Source organism: Myxine glutinosa, chromosome 9 (genome assembly GCF_964187855.1).
Source record: "Myxine glutinosa chromosome 9, kmMyxGlut1.1, whole genome shotgun sequence".
In the NCBI taxonomy this organism is placed as follows: domain Eukaryota; kingdom Metazoa; phylum Chordata; class Myxini; order Myxiniformes; family Myxinidae; genus Myxine; species Myxine glutinosa.
The window spans coordinates 28,486,042-28,511,749 of NC_136269.1; the positions used below are offsets into that span (position 1 = coordinate 28,486,042).

Sequence of the window (25,708 nt, forward strand, 5' to 3'; positions counted from 1 at the left end):
CATAGCCCCGGATCGCGTCGGCTAGATAAAAGACAAGGGGATTAATCCCCCCTTGGTAAGGGAAAAGGCCGACGTGTGGAGATCCGCAACAATATATATATATATATATATATATATATATATATATATATATATATATATATATATATATATATAAATATATATAAATATAAATATATATATATATATATATATATATATATTGTTACGGACCGCGGATAAGATGTTAATTTGCCGAGCGGATGGCGCCGCGGCCCTAACAGTTACCCCGACTAACCCGATTCCTGAACGTTGGCCAAAATCGCGCCACAGATATTCAATAGGGAAAAGACAAAGGCGACACGGATGTGAAGAAGAAGAAGAAGGAGACAAAAAGGTTTGAAATGCTAATAAATTTATTCCGACTATTTACACAATCAAAGAAACCAAGGAGAAGGAAGGATAATAAAATAATTTACAGAAGAACTCAGAGACTGAAAATCGCGAGCTTATCTATACAGGCTTAACTTAACCCAGGGACAAGACAAACAGAACAAACTCACGTACACGAATGGGGAAATTGCAGGCAGGAATGACAGGAGGTGGGTGGCTGGAGGGGGAGGAAGGCACGGAGCTGGCTGCAGCTTGATCCCGCACGGGACGTCGGGCTGGACCTCGACGGCCGCCGATGCCACCGATCCTGTCGTGTACGCGGGGTAACGGGTCGGAGCTGCTTGGTGGAGCCAACGCTGCTGGTGGGGGGTCTGGCGTGACGGGTCCTCTCTCTTTCTTAGTCCAACCCAGTCCAACAACTTCCTCTCTTGCTTAGTCCAACAACAACAACAACTTCCTTTGCTTTCGCGCGCGCTCTATATAGCGCCTCAGGCGATCAAGCCGCTGGTGTCCAGGACACGCCCATCGGTCAGCTCGCCTCGGCCCTGATTGGTCGGCACGGCCCTCTGGCTCCGCCCTTGATGACGATGGGCGGGCACGCCCAGGAGTCGGCAGCTCCTCCCCCTTCTTCTCCGCGCCGACCTCGTGGCGAATCGAGTCGCGGAGGGAACAGTTGGCAATTGTTGGAAGGGGAATGTGAATGAAAGGGGATATACTCTTATTTAATGCAGTGCAATGGAGTGTTTCAATTAATGGAAGACACAGCCTTACACTAATACACATAATAAGGATATAACTGTCAACAAGGGGGGAAATCTATGATTGGCTAACGTGTGGTGTTTATGAACTAATTACGGGATGCACTTTGACCTTTATACATAACTGGAGCAAGGAGGGCGATATTTTTACAATGTACTATACAATAAAAAACACAATTAAAAAAACACAATCCTCATATCCACAATATATATATATATATATATATATATATATATATATATATATATATATATATATATATATATACAGTATATATATATATATATATATATATATATATATACATATAGTGTGTGTGTGTGTGTGTGTGTGTGTGTGTGTGTGTGTGTGTGTGTGTGTGTGTGTGTGTGTGTGTGTGTGTGTGTGTGTGTGTGTGCATTTTATGAAATAAAACATGGATATATCAATTCTGATTTTAAATAATTCAATCTATAAAAGAGGTTATTCTTTCTCCACTTGATTAAATTACATGCACTTACACAGAGGAGAGGCACAGTGGGAAATACGATAAATTCCGCAGAATCAGGCCACAGATCGTTGAACTGCAGGTGAGCAGGGATGAAATACCCCCCACATTGTTTACAAAACAAGATGTGATCGACCGCAGATCACATGCTTTTTTTTTTTAGTCAGCATGCTATGCACATACACCCGACCGACCGCTATGTTCGACGAGCTGTAAATACCAAAGCTAGAGCAGCGCCTGGAGGGTTGCTGCACAGCTTGCTGCCACCACCTGAGAGCCAATAAATCCAAATGAAAATACATAAACCCTGGTGAGGCCTACTTAATGAACAAGGCTCCAAGCAGGCTGGATAGAATCAGGGGGGAAGGGGACACAACTGCCAAGCTGCTTTGCTTATACAGTATGATATTCATTGGCCTGCTCTTCAAGAACAGAACCCCATAGGTCGTTGGGGGACCACAAAATGCTGCTAAGAAAATCATTAGATAGCGCACAAATCCCCGTCGTCGTGTCGGATACAAAAGTTGTATGAGAGTTTGAGGGGTTAGGGGACTGCCACTTTGGAGTTGTACAAGCATTTGTGATTCCTCTTTCTGCAAGAGGCTTCAGAAGTTTTATTGAACATTTCAAGAGATCTATCAAGACAACGCCGCTCAGATTCTGTGTCAAAATGTGTAGTTGTTCTGGGTTAAGCAGAAAATCACCCCAGAATGTTACATACACTACATGACCAAAAGTACGTGGACGCCAGAACATTGAACATCTCATTCCAAAATCATGCTCATTAATATGGAGTTGGTCCCCCCCTTTGCTGCTAAACAGCCTCCACTCTTCTGGAAAGCTTTCCACTCGATGTTGGAACATTGCTGCGGGGATTTACTACCATTCAGCCACAAGAGCAGTAGTGAGATCGGGCACTGATGTTGGGCGATTAGGCCTGGCTCGCAGTCGGCATTCCAATTCATCCCAAAGGTTTTCAATGGGGTTGAGGTCAGGGCTCTGTGCAGGCCAGTCAAGTTCTTCCACACCGATCTCAACAAACCATTTCTGTATCGACCTCACTTTGTGCACGGGGCCATTGTTATGCTGAAACAGGAAAGGGCCTTCCCCAAACTGTTGCCACCAAGTTGGAAGCACACAATCATCTAGAATGTCATTGTATGCTGTAGCGTTAAGATTTCCCTTCACTGCAACTAAGGGGCCGAGCCCGAACCATGAAAAACAGCCCCAGACCATTATTCCTCCTCCACCAAACTTTACAGTTGGCACTATGCATTCGGGTAGATAGTGTTCTCCTGGCATCCGCCAAACCTAGATTCGTCCGTCGGACAGCCAGATGGTGAAGGGTGATTCATCACTCCAGAGAACATGTTTCCACTTCTCCAGAGTCCAATGGTGGCGAGCTTTACACAACTCCAGCCGACGCTTGGCATTGCGCATGCGCATGGTGATCTTAGGCTTGTGTGAGGCTGCTCGGCCATGGAAACCCATTTCATGAAGCACCCAACGAACAGTCGTTGCGCTGACATTGCTTCCAGAGGCAGTTTGGAACTCGGTAGTGAGTGTTGCAACTGAGGACAGACGATTTTTACGCGTTACGCGCTTCAACACTCAGCTGTCCCGTTCTGTGAGCTTGTGTTTCCCGTTCTGTGAGCTTGTGTGTCCCGTTCTGTGAGCTTTTGTGGCCTATCACTTCGTGGCTGAGCTCTTGTTGCTCCTAGATGTTTCCACTTCACAATAACAGCACTTACAGTTGACCGGGGCAGCTCTAGCAGGGCAGAAATTTGATGAACTGACTGGTTGGAAAGGTAGCATCCTATGACGGTGCCACATTGAAAGTCACTGAGCTCTTCAGTACGGCCCATTCTAATGTCAATGTTTGTCAATGGAGATTACATGGCTGTGTGCTAGATTATATATGCACCTGTCAGCAATAGGTGTGGCTGAAACAGCCGAATCAACCAATTAGAACGGGTGACCGCATACTTTTGGTCATGTGGTGTATATCTGAAAAATAAACAATAATAAGCTACTCAAAGAAAAATTACCCAAGTTGACATGAAACACCTCACAGCGCCGGCCTGTAAGACCAGCAATCGCCTGATAAACCAAGCAGCACATTCCATAAACACACACAAGCTTCCAGAATAAATTATACGTACGAGTACGAGTCTGCTTGCGCCCATTATAGACAACGTTTGAGGGAAGGCATGCCCCATGTTAGTGCGTTTTGAATGGTGGAGTGCAGACAGAGGAGGCCGAGCTGTAGGTGTTATTCAGAGAGGTCAGAAAGAGAACTCTCCAGGTATTTAGCTCACTGCTGTGAAGATTGATCGATCCCGGCAACATACTGGGTCATTAGTGCTTTTGTCGTATCACACACGGGATCTTTCTCCCACTAATGAGAGGGGCATCGTACCTGCCCTTGTGTTGACAGCTGCAATTTAAAATGCAAACAAATAAATAAATTAATAATAAGCCCTCACCTCTGCTAAGCTAAAGTTAATGGGCCGAACTGACACCAGGAAAAATGGCGACAGAGTTCTGTCCATAGCATGCGTGAAGACTTGCTTGCATAACGGCAACATAAATGTGTGAATAGGTGATGAGGAGCAAGGTCTATCCGAAACAACCATGGGTAGCTGTTGAGGAGGTATGTCAGTTCAATGTGAGTGGGTAGGAATAGAGTGGTTTCTGGACCTTCCCCTTCTGACATCAAGCACAGGCCAAATAGGTTGCAAAGTTAAAGTCCTACAAAACGAATAATAAAATTACTTCAAACAAATAGCAAATGAAGCACCAAAGTAAATGAAACTGCAAATTCAATGTCCAGCTTGAACCGAGGGATGTATTTTTCTTTTCATTCATTCAAGATAGCCTGGTGTTGGCTTAGCAGTTAGGGTGCCGGCTTGGGAATCTCGGATCCTGGGTTCGAATCCCAGTTGATCACTGAATTAACACCAAGGTTTTTTTTTTCTTTTTTTTTTCTGGTTTTTTTTGTATACAGAATCGAGGCTCGTGAAAGAGCTAACATTTATCACACAAACAGACAAACAAAATATATAAAAAGAGGGAGCGGTAGACAAGATGGTGAGAGAAGGGGAAGCACACAAACACAACATTTGAGAGCAGGGACATCGGGAGATGTGTGGGAGGAAGAGGCTTTGGGGGGAGGAGGCGTGGGAAGGGGGAGGGAGGTGGGAGAAGTATAAAACACAAGGACACTAAGGACTTCCAGGAAAGAAGTTGGTATTTCAAAAAAGTGGATTTGGGGTGAAATTAGCGGGGGTAGAAAAGATCAAGGTTTTGGATGGGGGAAGATAAGAGATGGTGGTGAACAGCTGTTTTAAAGACCTGGAGGGAGGAGTGGGATTGAAAAGAGTGAGGGAGTTTGTTCCAGAGGCGGGAGAAAAGAGGAATGAAGGAGTGAAGGTGAGCAGAGAGTCTTGATTTTGGCAGTTTAACCATAAGAGAGTGGCTGGCAGATCTTGTGCGACCTGTAGGAATATTTGGGGGACAGAGCCCAGAGAGAGCTGGGGGAGCAAGGCCGGAGAGGAGTCTGTAAAAGACGGAAAGACCACCAACCTGCCTGCGGTGAGTGAGTGAAAGGCCCTCGGAGTTAGCTTCATCGCGGGAGATTCCAATGATTCTTCCGAGGTTGACTCAAGCCTGTCATTCTTCCGAGGTCGGCAAATTGAGTACCAGTTCACTGGTAGTTCCCTGTGTGTCGCAAGACGCGACTAACAGGGTTGGTAGCAGGAAGGGCATCTGGCCATAAAACATTGCTTCAAAAAAAGGGGACCAAGGTGCCCTAAAAGGCCAACCCCTGCTCTGCGGGGGAAAATGGCCTCTAAAGGTGGTACAAGTACATTAACTATCATATTGGGTGCTGAACAAGTGAAACTGTCTGGCCTGTACCATTGTGGGACATCAATGGAAATAGTTTGCATGCAAGGCCAGGCGTATTACTCTGCATTAGCTCCAATGTAGAGAAATCCATGTACGGAACAAGTGCTGGGTACAGAGAACAGGACCGTGGTGCAGATGCGATGCAGTCACCGACGCCGAGTCAAATGGGCATTGCCCTGCAACTGATGAATTGCAACGTCAGAAAACAGTGCACCTGGAAACACTTAAGTTGAAGGTTGCATCTGAAGGTATATTGCTGTATTTCAGATCTCTGGTCCTTCGGAAAGAGAACGGTTCGGTTTTTTTTTTTACATAAGAAAAACAAAGAATTGAAATGATTCGTTTATACTTGGTGGATTGTCTCCTACCTAGAGGATCTTAAGCAGGCGATCGGCATCAATGGTGTTCTCTCTCTCAATCAATTCCTCTACCCTGGGGTTTATCGTGCAGAGATCCGCTATGGCAACGCTTCACTTTATCCTATTCACTGGTCGTCTGAACCAACATCATCTGCACTCATCAAGGTGTTCATCATATGATGTATGTTATAATTAAATCGAGCGAACGGTCTGGTAGGATCGAGAGTCTGAAGGAGTCCATCTATCCCTGATGCAAATTCCTGGGCCAGTGACAACAGACCGATACCCAATTGTGCGAAGACGGCCGTCCTACGCATCCCATCCCAATTCCGGAACATCAATCAATTGACACATCACATCTGCATATGTCTCCCGTGAATTAGTTAGTGCCTCCCATGCTGCTGGAGATCTTGGCATTAGAGCTGACAACATGCTGTGCAGCAGCGTTTGGTATCCAGAAAATTGGCAAGATCCGGAAAAACCTCGATCAATGTTCCACTGAACACCTGGTCTATGCATTTGTAACATCTCATCTTGATTACTGCAACAGTTTGCTGATCAACTTACCTAGCTCCTAATTGACTACACTTCAATATATCCAGAATACGGCAGTACGCCTCGTCTAATGCATCAGAAGTCAAAAACACATCGCCCGTGTCATTCGTTCACTGCATCGGCTTCCGATCTCACAATGTGTCCAGTTCAACATCTTGCTTCACACCTACGTGGCTCAAAATAGACCGGAGCCTTCATACTTTACAGAACTCGTACCAAAAGCGTATCCATCTTCCATCAAACTGGGCTCATCATACAAAGCACACCTGCAAATGACACCTCGACCCGACACTCACACTCGCTACAGTATTCGAGCTTTGTCTGTAGCTGCCCCAAAGCTCTCCCTATTTACGTATCATGTAAGTGTGTGTGTGTGTGTGTGTGTGTGTGTGTGTGTGTGCGTGTGCGTGTGTGTGCGCGCGCGCGCCGGATATGCATCCGGATCTTCACCAACATCCAATAAATTTGCCCTCGTCACAAACCCAACCCATCCACCAAATCTTTTCCAAATCCGTTCATAACTTTTTGAGATATCCCGCTCACAAATAGACAACTTTGGTGGCAGAGGTAACAAGACTTAAAATATTTAATGTTCACAATATAACATATTGCATATTGATAGTAATATGTAAATATAATTAGGAGACACTTGCTTTCACACCTGTCTGTCTGTCTATGAGGAGGATAGCTCCAAAAGTCGAGGATGGATTTGGATGAAAATTAGTGCACAGGTTGGTTGTGTGACGTGGATGAAATTACTACACTTTGGTGAAGATCTAGATCCGGATACGAGAATTTTTCACATTATTCTTCACTGTTGAGAAATGGAGCCAAAAACTATATACAACAACAACAACATGCATTTTAAAGGCCATTTTCCCTACTAGAGCGGGGGTATCGTGCTATATACAGTGAAACCTTGACTTACGAGTTTAATTCGTTTTGTGACCGAGCTCGTAACTCAATTTGCTCGTTTCTAAAATTAAATTTCCCCATTAAAATGAATTGAAATGCTATTAATCTGTTCCAGCCCCCCAAAAACCACACCAAATTTTTTTTGAAATATACTGTATATATAAAAATATCTCGCGCTTTATATTTCACCTGTATGCAGCATACAAGTTGGCAGGATGGCCTGGACTGGAGGTACGCACACTTGACTCTAAACTGTCCAGCCTGGGTTTGAATCCCGACCCAGCTATAACCTGTCATGTCGGTGTTTCACAGGCAGGGTGATTCATCAATGTGTGTACCGCTAAACTGGGCGCCCAGTTTGCGTCCCATTAGTTGTTGGATGTTAAGGATCTCACCGTGTCTTCCACAAAGAGAAGGCGAGCTATCGCCGGCACTCTGAACAAGTTGTGGCCTGGCATGCTCTTCACCTCTGCCATTATATACGTCCTCCTCGGCATCTTTTTCCAGAAGAGCCCTGTCTCGTCACAATTGAAGATTTGCTGGGGGATGTATCCTTCGGCTTCTATCAGTTCGGCAAAAGTTATAATAAAATCTTCAGCTGCCTTCACATCCGAGCTTGCTGCCTCACCATGCCTGACGACGGAGTGAATGCCGGTCCTCTTCTTAAAATTATCAAACCATCCCCGACTGGCTTTGAATGACTCTTCCGATGCCTCGTTCCTTTGATGTTCCCGCCGTCTGCTGCACCAAATCCCCGTAAATGTCTCGTGCCTTCTCACAGATGATGCTCTCGGTCACGGTATCTCCTGCGAGCTGCTTCTCAGTCAACCACACAAACAACAACTTCTCCATCTCTTCATGGACAGAGGTCCGGAGCTTTGAAATAATCTTAACGCCCTTGGCTGGCGTTATAGCCTTTATCGACTCCTGCTTCAAAATCGTACATATCGTAGAAGTACTACGATCGTACTGCCTCGCCAAGTCGACAACACGCACACCTCGCTCATGTTTTTCGACGATTACGTGTTTTATATCCAAGCTCGCTCGCTCGTAACTCAGATCTCGGCTCGCATCACAAAGCAAAAAATCGACCGAGTGACGGCTCGTATCTCGGAAAACTCGTAAGTTGGTGCACTCGTAAGTCAAGGTTTCACTGTATAGCCAAAAACTATATATAGCACGATATTTTATAAAGTTATGGACCTATTCGGGCTAAACTTGGTGGATGAGTTGAGTAGATGCAAGAACAAGCTGATTCGATTTTGGTTAAGGCCCAGATCCAGATCCGGCCTTTCAGTGGGATATAAAACAAACTATTCAGCCAGGTGGAGGTATGCGCTCTACCGAGTGCCGTAATAGTTGCTTTTGAGGTTTAAAAGAAAACAAAACCGAAGCAAAAGACAGACTAAATCTACCTTATAATAGCGAAAGCAGTCATTCCTCAGGATTACCAGAAAGTAGCAACAAAGAAACAAAGTAGAAGTGAAACAGGATACTTTACAAATCGATAAGGAGCTGATACTCTAGGTCTCCCACCTTTTGGGTGGTATGAGGAATAGATTTGTGTTGGATTTTACGAAGTAAAAATATACAAAAGTGCATGGAAGGATGATCGGTCAGTCGGATGGAACTCATTTGAATGTCACCAGTCTCCGACCTGGTCGGTGGGGCGGGGGTCAACCATCTCCGACCTTGGCGGAGGGATGGGGTCAACGAGGCAATTTGAAAATCAGTGGTGGTGTCTGTCCCCTTTTTCCATCGACATTTTATATTCCTCTATTTTCCCAATTTAGTAGTTGGAACTTTCTAGGCATGAAATGAACAACTTTGCAGTTCTTGCTTGTCCCAAATATGTATTATGATGTAAACAGATGAGATTATGAATGGTGGGATATTTCTTTGACGTACCATACTCTGGACCGAGCACCGGTGCTGTCGAAGCAGTTTATTGGCAAGGGTTATATTAAGTGGTTTGCCATTGCCTTCCCAGCGTTCTTTACCCATGCTCTATCCTTTTGAACACTATGCATCAAGCAAGGAAGCAGCACATACCATTTTAAAGTCTTTGGTTCGACTCAGCTGGGGTCTGAACCACCGACCTCCCAGACTCATAGTGGCTGCTCTATCCATAGCACCGCTGAGTCTGGTCGCTGAGATATATACTCATGCATCCTAATGTACAGGCTCCTTTCATGAACCTCAGACTAGAGTAATAATAAATAGCACCGCAAAGCGGGCGTAACCCCTCAGCCCATGCATGGTGAAAGGAAGCCGTGGCGGCCATATTGCAAATCGCAGCACGCCCATTTTCGAAAGGCACCTTCCTCTACTCAACCCCAACGCACACTGCACAAATGGATTTAATCTGACAAGCCATTCTGCTCGAAATTGACAGAAACCAATTTCAAAATGGCTGCCGTGGCGGCCATATTGAAAATCGCAGCGCGACCATTTTCGAAAGGCACCTTCCTCTACTCAACCCGAACACACACTGCAAACATGGGTTTAATCGGACAAGCCGTTCTGCTCGAAATTGACGGAAACCAATTTCAAGATGACTGCCGTGGCGGCCATATTGAAAATCGCAACGCGCCCCTTTTCGAAAGGCACCTTCCTCTACTAAACCCGAACACACACTGCAAACATGGATTTAATCGGACAAACCGTTCTCCTTGAAAGTGACGGAAACCAAAAGTTGATGGACGCCCGGACCCCCGTGACGATAATACCCCTTAGCCCAATTTGGGCAGAGAGGTGAAAAGTAGATGATAAAAATGAAAGTTGTTACAAATAGCTATTTAATCAATTTTTTTTTTAAACTTAGAAGACCTTTAAAGTAAGGAAACACGTTTAGTGGTAAGCCACATTAAACACAAAGTAACACGTACCGCCAATGGTTGTGTTTGGCAGAACAATCAGCTTGCGTGGTACTTTCCTCATCAAAACGGTCTTCTGAAGTGTCAGAAAGCGCTCTGGTGTGTCATCTGTTACAGTGGAGTATCGTTTGTAAAACCTGGTGCCTTGTTCAACGTCTGCTGTCGACTTGTACCACTGGAAAAAAGAGGTATCAGAACAGATTAGGAACACAATGGATTTTTCTTATCAATTTCAGCAACAATTGTCCATTGAGAGCTCAATGGAACAACACGTCATTAGATTATCAAAATCCCACCTCTCCATAAAAAGGGTATTCAACCATGGGCACAAATATTTAACTGATCCTGCAATTACAGCCACAGTACATTTCTTTTATTTTTGTATACAAAGTCAAGGCCCGTGGAGGAGCGAGAACATAAAATGGATCACGACGTAACAACAAAAGGAAGCACATGGTCATGACATAACAGAACAAAAGGAAGCACATGAACAGCAGGGTTGAGGGACAAAACAGAGGAAGACTTGGAGAAAATTTGGATGTGGAGAAGAAAGAGGGGTAGGGAAAGCCACATGGGTGGACAAAATGGACACAGAAGCAAACTCTCAGGAAGGAAAAACTCAAAACTTGGAAGGAGTTGTGCTCTGAGTGTGGAAGGTGGGGGTGGGGGTTATCATGTACATGGTTATCATGTAGAGGATAACCCATGTGGAGGGTTATCGGGATTAGAAAAGATTATTGTTTTAGATTTGGGATGATCCAAGATGGTGGTGACCAGGTGCCTTGAAGACCTGGAGGGAAGAATAAGATTGAACACAATGTGGAAGTTGGACTCACAGGTGTGAAAAAAGAGGAACGAAAGAGTGGAGTTGAGCAGTGATTCTGGATTTTGGGAGTTGCACCAAAAGGAGGATGCTGGTGTACTGCATGCTTCCTGCAGAAACTTGGAGGAGGGACAAGACACAGAGAGACTAGAGGTTGCAAGCCAAGAAAAGAGGCAGTAGGAGACAGAGAGACCATCAACTTGTCTGTGATGAAAAAATGAGAAGCTCAAAGACATAGCTGCATCATGGGAGATTCCAATGATCTTCAAGGTCTTGGTTTCAACATCATCAAGCTGAGCAAGATGTGAAGCAGGGGCACCAGCACAGAGGGACGAGCAGTACCCCATCGAGCTGCAGATGAAGGCCTGGTAGAGGGATACCAGTTCAGTTGTGCCAAGGAAGGTCTTCATACAACGGAGGATGCCCAGTAGGTGGTTGGCTTTGGAGGCCAAATTAGAAATGTGGTTTGCCCAAGAAAGATCATAGATGATATTGAGGCCTAAATGTTTGAGTGACTGAACTTCTTCAAGAGGATTGTTAAGAAAGTAAATGGGAAGGTTTGCAAGATGATCATTTCAGAGAGGGAGAGAGAGAAACGTAGACAGCTTTGAGGCGAGTGTGCATACCTCTAGGTCTTGGCCATCCTGTCAACCCAAACTGCTAAGACAAATAATTTGCATAAGTACATAAGACAGTTTCTCCTGTGAACTCAAGGAGCAGCGCTTGGCTGGAAGGTATAAAACAGAAATATAGTTAACATTAGGGCAATAACAGAGAATTTAGAAAGCTTAAACAATCGCAGCAAGTCTGCAAATACTGCACTATTTTATAGTGTTTGTTAAACATAAGAGTACTGGGAGCAGTCTACTTATCATGTGCATAAAAATGGTGAATATTTTTCGAGCGCACATGGTCACCTGCAGTTTGAGCAAGAAAGCACCAATGGCTTCCTTTCCAATGGTTGAGATCTTGCTTTTGTCCACCGTGACAACAGCGTCTGGTCGTCCGTCTGAACCATCAATGTGCTGCAGCATTACGAGGCCTTGGCCTGCTTCCAGGAGGACACGAAGTATGACAAAACGTGCCTGCATGTGTGCCTGTGAATGCAAATGCAGACAGTCAATTGCAATGCTCAGTATTGAGAAACACCCATTTTCCGTGGAAGTGATGACGACTAGTCAACAAGTCAAATAATCGCAAAATACTATTTTAACAGGGCGGTTCAAATTTCCCCAGAACTTATTTTCAAGACATGCAACGAGGCAGGAGACACGTGTTTATAGATATTCATTACCAACTCAAAAAAAACAAATTACCTTAAAAATGTGTTAATCTATAAGCATCACTGCCTCAAATCAAATTTGAACCAAATGCAATCTCAAACACAATCGATAAGATTTCCTCTCCAACTCTGAGCTGATCTATGAAAACTTTTCTTCTGGACCATCAGGATTAACGTTCTTGGTAATTGCCTCCATCTCGATTGGACTTTACCCAAAGGTCCACATGGGATTCATCCATGGATGTTGAGAGGTAAGTAATTATATTGGCCACCCTTAGACAATGGGCAAGACTTTTCCAGGTTTTTACCATCAGGTTTATTTTCCAGGTATGCTTACATAACCAAGTGCAGCAATATAACCAAGAAAAAACAAATCACAGGCATCACCCATTTAGCAAAAGACGTCCATGATGTCTATTTATATCTATGACATCTCTATTTCACAGAACACCAACTCAATATAAAATCGCATTACAATGGAGAGAAAATGGCATTTACAAAGCTTTCCAAAAGACAAACACTAGACCGAGGTCGATGGCATGCCATCGCAAATGCCCACGCATCCCACATAAAGCAAAGTTGAAAGATGGCTAAAAGTTCCACCAGAAATGACCCAATACCAACTTGTGATTATAAATTATTACCCCGTCCCTATGACCCTAAATTCCCACCTCCTGGGGGTCAAATCCAAAAATCGTTACATATTTCATGCGTACCCCAAGGTTGATTGCATATACAAAGTTTCATTAACAAAATGGTTAAAATGTGCCCGTAATTGCATTTTTCGGCATTTTGACCTTTTGACCCCACTGCAGGGGGAGGTGACAAAAATGCTAACGCTCTTCCCCCCCCCCCCCCCCCACCACCCTCCACACCCATCCCAACAATCTTTGTATGCATAGTCGAGGCTCGTGGAGGGGCTATTACTAGGACACTGACAGGATCAGGACAAAAGGAACAGCAGAGAGAGGGGGGAAACACCAAAAGCAGAGCCGAAGGCCAAGACAGAGGGAAGTGGACAGACAATGGTTGTAGGAGGAATGGGGGGCAGGTGAAGATGCATGGGGTGGACAAGATGGATATAGAAGGAAACTCTCAGGGGGGAAAACTGGAAATTTGAAAGGTGGAGAGATTGGGGTTGGGTAATGTGGAGGGAGGGGGGGGGGGCAGCTAACGAGGGTAGAAAAGATCATAGTTTTGGATCGGGGACGATCTGAGATGGTGGTTGACAGCTGTCTTGGAGACATGTAGGGAAGGGTGAGATTGAAGAGGATGTGGAAGTTGTATCACCAGGATGTAGAGGAAAAAAAGAGGAATGAATGAGTGGAGATGAGCAGTGATCCTGGATTTAGGTAGTTTCACCAGAAGGGGGTTGATTATGGAGTGTGTGCCCTGTAGAAACCTAGGGGGGTGGGGGGGGACAAAGCATGGAAAGAGCAGAGGGTGCAAGACCAGAAAGGAAGCAGTAGAAGACAGAGACCGCCGACCTGTCTGTGATAGCAAAGTGATAGGACCATAGACTCAGCTTCGGAGTGGGAGATTCCAATAATATTAAAGGCTTTGGTTTCCACGGCGCCAAGCTGAGCAAGATGTGAGGTCTCAAGCTCTTGCATCTTCTTGCAATGTGCTGCTCATAACTACCAAGTTTGGTGTATTTCTGCCCAACCATTGAGGAGGAGATTGCATGACAGACAGATGGACAGACAGGCAGATAGGCAGGCAGTCTCGATTACAATATCCCCCCCCCATTTTGTTTTCCAAAAAGCGTTGGGATAATACAGCAATGGCAAAGCCATCCTGCCTTACTTGCCAAGCTCTCTGCCTGTGAGGCTGTCTTAATTCCTGAACTTCTGACTTCCTCCACTCATACAATCAACATATTGCCATCAATGGAAACCTCTCCTCCACTCTCCCAGCAGAGGCTAGAATTCCAAAGGCATTGGTTTGGGCACAGTGTTGCTCCTCATCAAAATGAATGACTTATCCGATGTTTGGAAAGCCATCTTCCCTTTTGCAGACAATTCTACATTGTGTTTTTCAGTTCCTCACCCTCTGCTAGTCAGGCAGCAGCCAAGTCTCTCTCTCTCTCTCTCCCTCTCTCTCTCTCTCTCTGCTGATCTGGAAATGATAAGACTCTGGTGTGATAAATACAACATGTCATTCAATCTTGGAAAATCTCAGTCTCACCCTATCGCTCCAGAATGATCATCAAATGAACACACCTATCTATCTCCGTCATCCACTGGAAGAGGTTCAGTCGCCTGAACTTCTAGGCCCTCACCATCAGTCATCACCTTTCCAGGACCGACCATATAGCAAAGCTGACGTTCAAAGCCAGCCGCAGACTAGACATCCTCGATTGATCCAAGTCTTGCCTTGGGAAATCAGAGTTACACACAGTCTACAAGCGCTGTCTTTATATCAATGGAGTACTGCTCTCCATTATGGGCTGGTGCTCGAGTATCACATTTATTTCTCCAAGGCCTGTTGCTCCCACATCACAAAATTTTCTGTGGCCTCTGTTTTATGCTGTTTCTCCTTCAGTCTAGTTCCCTCTGTTCTTTCTGCACTCTAACCCTTCTCAGCTCCTCCAGGATGCACGCATTATTCCAGTAACCCCCTACTGGTGAAACTGCCAAAATATAGGCTTACCGCACACCGCCTATAGTTTTCACCCCTCAGCCCAAATTGGGCTAAGGGGTATTGTCGTCACGGGCGTCGTCCGGGCGTCCGTCAACTTTTGGTTTCCGTCAATTTCAAGGAGAAAGGCTTGTCCGATTAAATCCATTTTTGCAGTGTCTGTTGGGGTTGAGTAGAGGAAGGTTCCTTTCGAAAATGGGCGCGCTGCGATTTTCAATATGGCCGCCACGGTAGCCATCCGGGCGTCCGTCAACTTTTGGTTTCCATCAATTTCGAGCAGAACGGCTTGTCCGATTAAATCCATTTTTGCAGTGTGTGTTGGGGTTGAGTAGAGGAAGGTGCCTTTCGAAAATGGGCGCGCTGCGATTTTCAATATGGCCGCCACCGCAGCCATCTTGAAATTGGTTTCCGTCAATTTCGAGCAGAACGGCTTGTCCGATTAAATCCATTTTTGCAGTGTGTGTTGGGGTTGAGTAGAGGAAGGTTCATGGGCATGCCGCGATTTTCAATATGGCCGCCACGGCAGCCATCTTGGAATTGGTTTCCGTCAATTTCAAGCAGAACGGCTTGTCGGATTAAATCCATTTTTGCAGTGTGCATTGGGGTTGAGTAGAGGAAGGTTCCTTTCGAAAATGGCCGCGCTGCGGTTTTCAATATGGCCGCCGCGGCAGCCATCTTGAAATTGGTTTCCGTCAATTTCAAGCAGAACGGCTTGTCCGATTAAATCCATTTTTGCAGTGTGCATTGGGGTTGAGTAGAGGAAGGTTCCTTTCGAAAATGGCCGCGCTGCGGTTTTCAATATGGCCGCCGCGGCAGCCATCTTGAAATTGGTTTCCACCATGCATGGGCTGAGGGGTTACGCCCGCTTTGCGGTGCTATTTATTTCCTCATGTTTGTAGAACCACTTGCCACATGCTGTTCAGTACGATTGCTTCCTCCAGGGCTTCACAAAGTGATGCACGCCAATTTTGTCATCTTCCTCCCCTCCCACCCACCCCCCATCCATCCTCATGATCTTTCTTCTCCCCCTTTTTTATTTTCTTTTTTTTTCTCCACAAATATCTTTTTTCTCCACACCTAACCAAACCCTCTTTAGTTGCAGGTTAGTCTTTTTCCTTCCCTCTTCTCTCCTTTTTTTTTCATTCATATCCTTGCTTGTTGAAAAAGTGGCCCCACCGCTCCATTGCCAGTTTGTTGCCTTTCTGTGATATATCACAGTCAACATGTGATTGCCTTTGTGATTTCTGTGATATTGCTCTGCAATGGGCCTCGATCATTCATTTTTTTTTTAAGGAGCACCCACACCATGTTGATCAATTCTCCCAGAGCTCAGGACAGTGCTTGTTAATGGAGAAAGTGTCTTTCACATATCATCAACAGTCCTGCTGTGATTGCCAGCACGTGGTGATTTTTGGGGAGAATTCAAAACTAGAAAAGTACCTTCTATAAAAAATATATTTTAAAAAAAAAAAACCTATCAAAAGAAGATGGCTGAACTAAAGATCCGCTATTTAACCAAATGAACATCCTGACATTCACCATATGGAACATGCCCAGAGTGCATAGTTGAGAACTGCAATCTCTAAAGCTTAACATTTTTATGATGAAAGTGAGCAGACATCTTTTCAGCTCTTCCAAGAACCTCAAGCTTTTTTAATTAAAAAAAAAGAGTTTTACTGCTCCAGAGATATCCGAGTCAAAACTTCGATCGACAAAGTTAACACTTCACTGCCGAGAAAAGGATGAGCCAAAAAACAACAACACATAATCCCATGTTGAAGTTTCAGCATTGGCTTACTTTGAGCTAATTTACTCATTATCATTATTAAGGCAAATTGTACTTTATGGACGAACACAAAATGAGCCCACACATGCAATTCCAGACAACAATGGACAGCAGCTTTCTCTCAGGGTGCCAATTAAAACTGACAACTCAGCCAGCTGCGTGACAAATTAGCTTGCCTTGCCAGATGCTATCTATATTCATAACGACGAACATTCCAGCAGTCAAACGCTCTCGTGAGAATAGTTTGTCAGATGCGGAGTAGCACAAGTACAAAGAGATATCCATCTGGGTTTGAGATTTACAGGTGGAGACACCACCGCAGCTCGTCTCAATAAGATGGTGAATTCAGCGCACCAGCTACTCCAATCAAACTTCTGAGCTGTCACGCTACAATTTAAAAGCGGTGCACACGTGCATTCATTGTTAAAACCTGATGCAAGAAATGAGGTTTTCTAACTCTCATAAAACCCAAAAAATAAATCTGCAAATGAATGCAAAAAGTAAATAGTAATACCAAATGTTAACAATGCAACTATTGCAAACAGGTTTCACATATACTTTGCAAATAAGCTTTATCATGTGCAATATCACGTGGTATACATCAGGTTAAAAATTGTTAGAAGTAAAGTTTTTTTGGCAACAAAACGAAACTTTCCGTGGAAAATTATTGTACATCATTGTACATGAAAAGTATTGACAGCAACAGCGACATCAGGTTAAAAATTGAGAAGTAAAAAACAATTTTTTGGCATGGAAACCAAATTTGTCGTGGTAAATTATAATTATTGCACATCATTGTACATGAAAAGTATTGACAATGACATCAGGTTAAAAATTGTGAGAAGTAAAAAATAATTTTTTGGCATCGAAACCAAATTTGTCCTGGAAAAGTTTTGCACATCATTGTACATGAAAAGTATTGACAATGACATCAGGTTAAAAATTGAGAAGTAAAAAATAATTTTTTGGCATCGAAACCAAATTTGTCCTGGTAAATTATTGCACATCATTGTATATGAAAAGTATTGACAATGACATCAGGTTAAAAATTGAGAAGTAAAAAATAATTTTTTGGCATCGAAACCAAATTTGTCCTGGTAAATTATTGCACATCATTGTATATGATAAGTATTGACAATGACATCAGGTTAAAAATTGTGAGATGTAAAAAATAATTTTTTGGCATCGAAACCAAATTTGTCCTGGTAAATTATTGCACATCATTGTATATGAAAAGTATTGACAATGACATCAGGTTAAAAATTGAGAAGTAAAAAATAATTTTTTGGCATCGAAACCAAATTTGTCCTGGTAAATTATTGCACATCATTGTATATGATAAGTATTGACAATGACATCAGGTTAAAAATTGTGAGATGTAAAAAATAATTTTTTGGCATCGAAACCAAATTTGTCCTGGTAAATTATTGCACATCATTGTATATGAAAAGTATTGACAATGACATCAGGTTAAAAATTGAGAAGTAAAAAATAATTTTTTGCCATCGAAACCAAATTTGTCCTGGTAAATTATTGCACATCATGGTATATGAAAAGTATTGACAATGACATCAGGTTAAAAATTGTGAGATGTAAAAAATAATTTTTTGGCATCGAAACCAAATTTGTCCTGGTAAATTATTGCACATCATTGTATATGAAAAGTATTGACAATGACATCAGGTTAAAAATTGTGAGAAGTAAAAAAGTTTTTTTTGGCACCGAAACCAAATTTGTCCTGGAAAATGATTGTAACTGAAAACGAAAAAGTTGAAGGGTGTATTAAAATCCCAACTAACCACCCAAATAAAAATGGCTACAGAACGACGTAACTTTTGGAATAAACATCTGGTATCAACAAATGTTCTTCTATTTTTGGTGCTCTGTCAGAGGTAGCTTTGGTGCTGCCAAAACATCCACATGGCAAGGACTGCACTGGGTGGTTTGTCATTGCCTTCACAGTGGTAGTCAGTGCAGGAATTTGGAATTTAGCCATTCAAGGTATAATATAGAATTGGAATTTTTACCTCCACCACTAAAGGTGGATACAGGTTATGCTTTCACCCCTGTCTGTTTGTAATGACGAAAATTAACAGCTTTCGTCATAATTCGGTCTGTCTCATTTGTATGTTTGTTTATTTGTATGTGAGTGCGATAACTTGTGAACGCTTTCAGCCATCTTTGTCAAACGTTACCAGAGGATTCCGAAGGAAAACATGTGAAGCTGTCAATGTTATTTGACTATATAGGCATAGGGCAAAGGTCAAGGTGATGTTGACTATTTTCGCCGTACCTGTCAGGCTGCCTGATGCCTGACACCTTCTTGTTTGTATGTTTGTCTGTGAGTGCGATAACTCCTGAAATGCTTTCAGCCATCTTTGTCAAACTATACCAGAGGAATCCAAAGGGGAAAAGGTGAGCCTGTCAATGTTATTTGACTACCGGGGCTGGGGGCCAGATGACGCATTTCCAAAATGGCGGCAATCCGTTGACGTATAACGTCGTTTCCATGGCAATGAAGTTGCCCATGTTAAAGCATAGGGGTTTTCTAAGGACAAAAAGCCAATAACTCGGAAACGCTTCAAGATAGTTATGAAATTGCCAACCCCCACTGAACATCGACATTCCTAACAACAGTTTGTTTTTGGGCTGTGCTGATCGACGGTCAAGGTCACGGTGACTTAATTTGCATAAAACATTATGGTTGTCATATTGCATCAGCGGATTACAGATTCGCAGTTGAATCTCTGTGGCAGTTATAAGTGTCATAATCGCCCTTCAGTTATTGGTTTAACCTATAACAATGTGGCATTGTTTAATTCTCACAACGTGTTTTAAGGTGTTTCATACAAAGAAGAAGTACCGGTATATGTTGCATTGCATATGGCGTGTTACTTTCTAATATTTCTTGAGAGAGGTTTATTTAGAAATACAAAACTACGGATCCTCACAATGTGTCATATTATATGTATATCGGACAGAAAAAACGCTATCACACAGAAAAATGTCTAAACGAATTTAGAAAGGTTATGACTTACAGAAACATTACTGTGACATTTTGCAACATATAATTTGGAAAATAAACAATCGAAAAAAAAACCAAATCAGATGCTTCATTTTTAATTGATAGAAATCCTTCCTGAGCCACTGGTGGGAAAGATATTGTCAAAATGACCATGTACAAAGGTCAAGGTTCTCTTCATTTTCCTCATACCTGTCCGGCCACCGCCTGATGTCTTTGTCTATTTCTTACTTGCGAAAATCGGAAGATTTTTCAAGTATATTGGATGGTTCTTGTGTGTTATTCTGTTTGTCTGTCAATCGCCTACAGGACACAATTTTAAACCAGTCTTTATGAAACTTCACCAAATGGTGGAGTTGGTCATAAGGAAGAAGCCTATTGATGTTGAGGTAAAAAGGTCAAAAAGTCAACACAAGCCAAAAGTCAACAACTTTGACAAATTTCTAAAATCCTCAATTTTCATCCGATTGACTTGAAATTTGAAGAGGATTTGCATGTCCCGTCACGTAATTCAACCACCAATTATTTTTTAGGAAAACATAGGCCAAAGGTCAACAACTTCTATTTGGGATTTCACAAGTATCGTGCTATGCACGACATATTTCTTGTTTGGTTGTCTGTCTGTTTGTGAACAAGATATCTGAAAAAGTTGTGGATGGATGGAAAAAGTCGGACGAAATGTGGTGGAGATTGGGTATGTGACAAGGACGAAATGATTAGAATTTGGTTAATATCCGAATTCGGATCTGGATCCGAGAATTTTAGTAATTCTTCACCATTGAGAGATTGGGCAAAAAAATGGTATATAGCACGATATCTCAAAAAATTGTGGACGGATTTGGCCAAAACTTGGTGGACAGGTTGGGTGTGCGACAAGAAAGAATTGATTCAATTTTGGTGGGAATTCGAATCCGGATCAGATAATTTTTTCAGCGATTCTTCACCACTGAGTGATAGGGACAAACCAATAAATACCACAATATCTAAAAAGGTAATGGACGGATTCGTTGGAAACCTGGTGGGCAGTTTGGGTGAGTGACAAGCACGAATCGATTCGATTTTGGTGAAGATCCAAATCCGGATCCAGATATGAGAATTTTTTTTTTTTTTTTTTTTTTTTTGTTGTTGTGTACAAGATCGAGGCTCGTGAAAGAGCTAACATTAATCACACAAAACACAAAAAACAAGGGGAGCGGCAGACAAGATGGGGAGAGAGGGGGAAGGACACAAAAGAGAGGGGGAAGAGGGGGAAGGACACAAACACAACATTTGAGAGCAGGGACATCGGGAGGACTTGGGGGGAGGTGGGAGAGGAATAAAACATATGAACACTGCAAGGACTCTGGGGTGAATTACCGGGGGTAGAAAAGATCAAGGTTTTCGATGGGGGAAGATAAGAGATGGTGGTGAACAGCTGTTTTAAAGACCTGGAGGGAGGAGTGGGATTGAAGGGAGTGGGGGAGTTTGTTCCAGCGGCGGGAGAAAAGGGGAATGAAAGAGTGAAGGTGAGCAGAGAGCCTAGACTTTGGCAGTTTAACCATAAGAGGGTTGCAGGCAGATCTTGTGCGACCTGAAGGAATATTGGGGGGACAGAGCACAGAGAGAGCTGGGGGAGCAAGGCCGGAGAGGAGTCGGTAGAAGACAGAAAGACCACCAACCTGCCTGCGGTGAGTGAGTGAAAGGCCCTCGGTGTTGACTACATCGCAGGAGATTCCAATGATTCTGAAAGCTTTGGCCTCAACAGCGTGAAGCCGAGCAAGGTGTGAGGCAGGAGCACCAGCCCAGAGGGGAGAACAGTATTCCATTGAGCTGCGGATGAAAGCCTTGTATGTGGTGAGGAGCTCAGGTGTGCCAATGAAGGCCTTCGCACGACGGAGGATGCCCAGTCGGCGACTGGCTTTGGAGGCCAGCTTGGAAATGTGGTTTTCCCAAGAAAGATCATGGCAGATAGTGAGACCCAAAAGCTTGAGCGACAGAACTTCTTGGAGAGGATTGTTGAGAAAGTAGATGGGAGGGTTGTCCAGTCGGTCCTTTCGGAGAGACATTGTAAGAGTGTGAGATTTGTCAGGATTGAAAGACATGTTCCACTTGTTTGACCAGTCTGTGATTTTGTCCAGGTCTGCAGAGAGTGAGGAGGCTGCAGACTGCCGATCTGAGGGATGAGGAATGGAGCGACAGAGAGTAGAGTCGTCAGCAAAGAGATAGAGAGGATTTTCAAGAAAGTCAGAGAGATCATTGATGAAGACCAGAAAAAGCACAGGGCCCAGAACACTACCTTGGGGAACTCCAGCCTGAACAGGAAGAGGAGATGAGAGAAACCCATTCAGGGCCACACGTTGACTACGAACAGAGAGGAAGTCCGCCAGCCATGCGTGGAGATTTCCATGGATACCAAAGAAGGAGAGTTTGGTGAGCAGAGCAGGGTGCCAGACCGTATCGAAGGCACGTGAAATGTCAAGGGAGACAGCTCTAATTTCCTGTTTGGCGTTGAGGACCTCCATCCATTGTTGAGAAAGCAGAAGCAGCATGTCCAGAGTAGAGTGACCAGGTCTGAAACCAAATTGATGATCAGAGATCAAGCCATTGGAGAAGAGGAAAGATTTAATATCTGAAGCAATGATGGATTCCATGACTTTGCTGATAATTGGGAGAAGGCTGATTGGTCTGTAGTTGCTGGGATCTGTTTTTGCACCTTTTTTGTGCAAACCGGTGATGTTGGCTGATTTCCAAGCAGATGGCAGATGACCTTGAGCAAAAGAGAGGGTGAAGAGAACAGAAAGAGGGAGTGAAAGAGCAGAAGAACATGATTTTAGGACCCGTGGGCTGATGCCGTCAGGACCAGTTGCAGAATCAGAGTCGAGGGTTGACAGAAACTTTTCCACCTTGTCAGGAGAAAAGGACACAGAGTCCAGGAGCAGCTGGGTACGACTGGATACGGTGGGTACAGAGAGGGATGGGTTTGGGACACAAGATTTAGAGGCAAACACAGAGTTGAGGCATTCAGCTTTTTCACGTGCGGAGTCAGCCGTTAAGCCGTTTGAGGTGAGGGAGGGGATGGAGGGGGAACAAACACCAGAAACAGATTTGACCAGACGCCACCAGGATTTGGAAGAGGGAGACAGATAAGAGAGTTCGGTCTTGAGAATGGTGAGATATTGTTTCCTGGCTCTCCTGAGGGTGGACACACACTTGTTTCGGGCTTTGTGAAAGGAAATGAGATTTCCTTCCGTTGGATTTGCTTTCCAGGAGACGAAAGCAAGTTGTTTCAGGGCAACAGCCTCACCACAAGATTCCGTGTACCATGGACGGGAGGAAGAGTATGACAACTGAAGACGAGATGGTATAAATCTGTGCATGAGAGAGAGCAATTTACTTTGAAAGAATTCCCAGGATTAGTTGATGTCAGAGGCGGTAGAGATGGGAGACCAGTCCAGATGATTGATGGCTGCTTGAAGACCGTGCCAGTTGGCCTGAGTGAAATGCCAGACTCGTCGACGCTGAGGAGGCTCTCTGAGAATGGTCAGATAGATGTCCACTTTGACAAGCACATGATCAGATGAGCCGATTGGAGCAGAAGAAGAGCAGCAGACATTTTCAGGGAAGTTTGTCATAACCAAATCCAGAAGAGAAGATGCTCCGTTGTTTAATTTAAGAATTGTTTAATTTATTCAAATAATTCTTCACTATTGAGTAATGGGGCCAAAAATGATATATAGCATGATATTTCAAAAAGTTGTTGATGACTTATTACAAAACTTGGTGGATGAGTTGGGTAAGTGACGAGAACAAGCCGATTATATTTTGGTTCAAATCCGTATCCATATATGGCCCATCAGTGGGATACAAAACATAAACTATTTGGCTTGGCAGAGATATGCTCTCGACCAAATGCCGTTTTAGTTACCTCTGCTCCCAAAGGTGGACAGAGGTTTTGTTTTAATCCCTGTCTGTCTGTGAGCAGCATATCTCAAAAAGTTGTCGACAGATTCAGACAAAATTTGGTGGACAGGTTGGGATTGTGAAATCAGGACAGGTAGGGAAACAAGACAGCGACAAATTGATTATATTTTAGTGAAGATCCGGATCGAGAACCGATAATTTTTTTTAAATACATGTGATTCTTCACTATGGAGAGATCAGACCAAAAACGATATCTAACACAATATCTCAAAAAGTTGTGGACAGATTATGACAAAACTGGTGTACGAGTTGGGTAGGTGGCATGCGCTCTACCAAGTGCCGTTCTAGTTTGAATATTGGAAAACTATCAATGCACAGTATTACACTGACATATTATGCATTGAAGTGATACGGTAGAAGCCTTTTGCCGACGAGGAATGGTGACTGAACTGCACAATGCATGCACTCACACAGATAAAGGGACCACTACTATTGAAGTTGAAATGTGTTGGGAAAAATGGGTTGGGAAGTTAAAGGACTTTGCCTGTAACCCAATGAAGTATTGCTCTCCCCTATGGCCTGGGACCCCCAATATCACATCTGTCTCTCCTATATTAATATATGGATTCCAAAGCTCTCAACATTATTAGAATCTCCCACGATGACATCGAAGAACAATTAAGGTCTGCTGCTCTCACATTACAGGCAGGTTGGTGGCCTCTCTTTTTTATTGCCTCTCCCTTGGTTTAGACAGTTTACTTTCTCAGTTCTCCAACCTGCCTCAACAACTTCAGCATGTACATATCTTCCAGTAACTCCATCCTAGTTAAAAGTCCAAAATCCAGGTAGACTGCACACTTCAACTCTTTCATATCTTGCTTCTCCAGTTTGTGGAACCGCCTAACCGAGGATGTGTTATAATCGCTCTTCCCTCCAGGGCTTCGCCGAAGCAGGTGGTGCACCACCATCCCATGTCACCCCACGTCCTTAACCACAAACTTCAATATCCCATTATTCCTTTACCTTTTACTTGCAGGCTGCAGTATTTCTTTCCCTCCCCCCTCTTTTCTTTTCCCGTTCATTCATTCCCTTGCATATAATAAAGCATCATGATGGCTCAGTTGAGAGAATGCTTGCTTCTATACTACTGTCAGTTCATACCTTGTGTCATCTTGCTCTTCCATGAGCCTCGATGTTGTACATACAAAAAACACTGGCACCTGGATTCCGACCAACAGGAGGTACCTGCCACACACAAACCTATGTGTGACCCACACAGCAGCTTCAGATCGCAGCTGGCAGAATTAGACATTAAAACCCACAAATTATTTGACTTGAAGTAAAAAATAGTTGTTTATATTAGGTTTAAGTGTCCTGGTTTTCATCTGAAACTGCTGTGGCAGTGGGATGGGGATGTAAGAGGTGTATGCAATGGGAGGTGGGGGGAGGAGGGGAGGGGGTTTTGGTAATTGTTGAAGAGTAAAATAGAGGCTTTGTATTAATCATTAAAATCAACAATTTGAGATGGAAACAAATTGCCAATTCCACATCTGGATAATAAAATCTCCTCAATAAACTCGTTTTCTCTGTTAAACATGTCATACAATGCTGGCTGGCATCGATGCCTTTTCTCATATAATAATAAAATTATCAGAAACAAAAATAAATGCGTGGGCTGTGTGTATTGTACACACTTGTCTCCATGTGGTCGTTTCAGGAGTATAATACTCCAATGCTTGGACGCCAGCTCGTGCCATATGCAGCCAGTTAATGAAGCACACATCTTGTGCCTGTTGTCCTTCATGACCAAAGATTCTGAAAAACAAGGAGAAAAGACACAAAATGTCATAGCCCCCATGCATGATTTTAGTAATTTTGCTGTACTAACTCCTTTAACGGAGTTAAAGGCTGCCCGTCGGCCATCTTTGGTCAGATTACAAAACAAAATCCTTGGCATATGTATACTCTCATGTTGTATCTGTGCCAAGTTTGAACAAAATCGCTCCATGCATGTCTGAGAAAT

At 43.5% G+C, this 25,708-nt stretch overlaps 1 protein-coding gene across 2 annotated transcripts in view; it reads right to left on the reverse strand.

Annotated features, from left to right (window-relative positions):
* Positions 1-25,708, reverse strand: part of DPP3 (dipeptidyl peptidase 3) — a 264,499-nt gene that overhangs the window by 31,484 nt on the left and 207,307 nt on the right. For both annotated transcript variants that reach the window (XM_068129393.2, XM_068129392.2), the window contains exons 15-17: positions 25,380-25,500; positions 11,973-12,152; positions 10,245-10,407 (exon numbers count right to left, since the gene is read on the reverse strand). In XM_068129393.2, the coding sequence (XP_067985494.2) occupies positions 10,245-10,407; positions 11,973-12,152; positions 25,380-25,500 (464 nt within the window). The remainder of the gene's footprint in view (positions 1-10,244; positions 10,408-11,972; positions 12,153-25,379; positions 25,501-25,708) is intronic.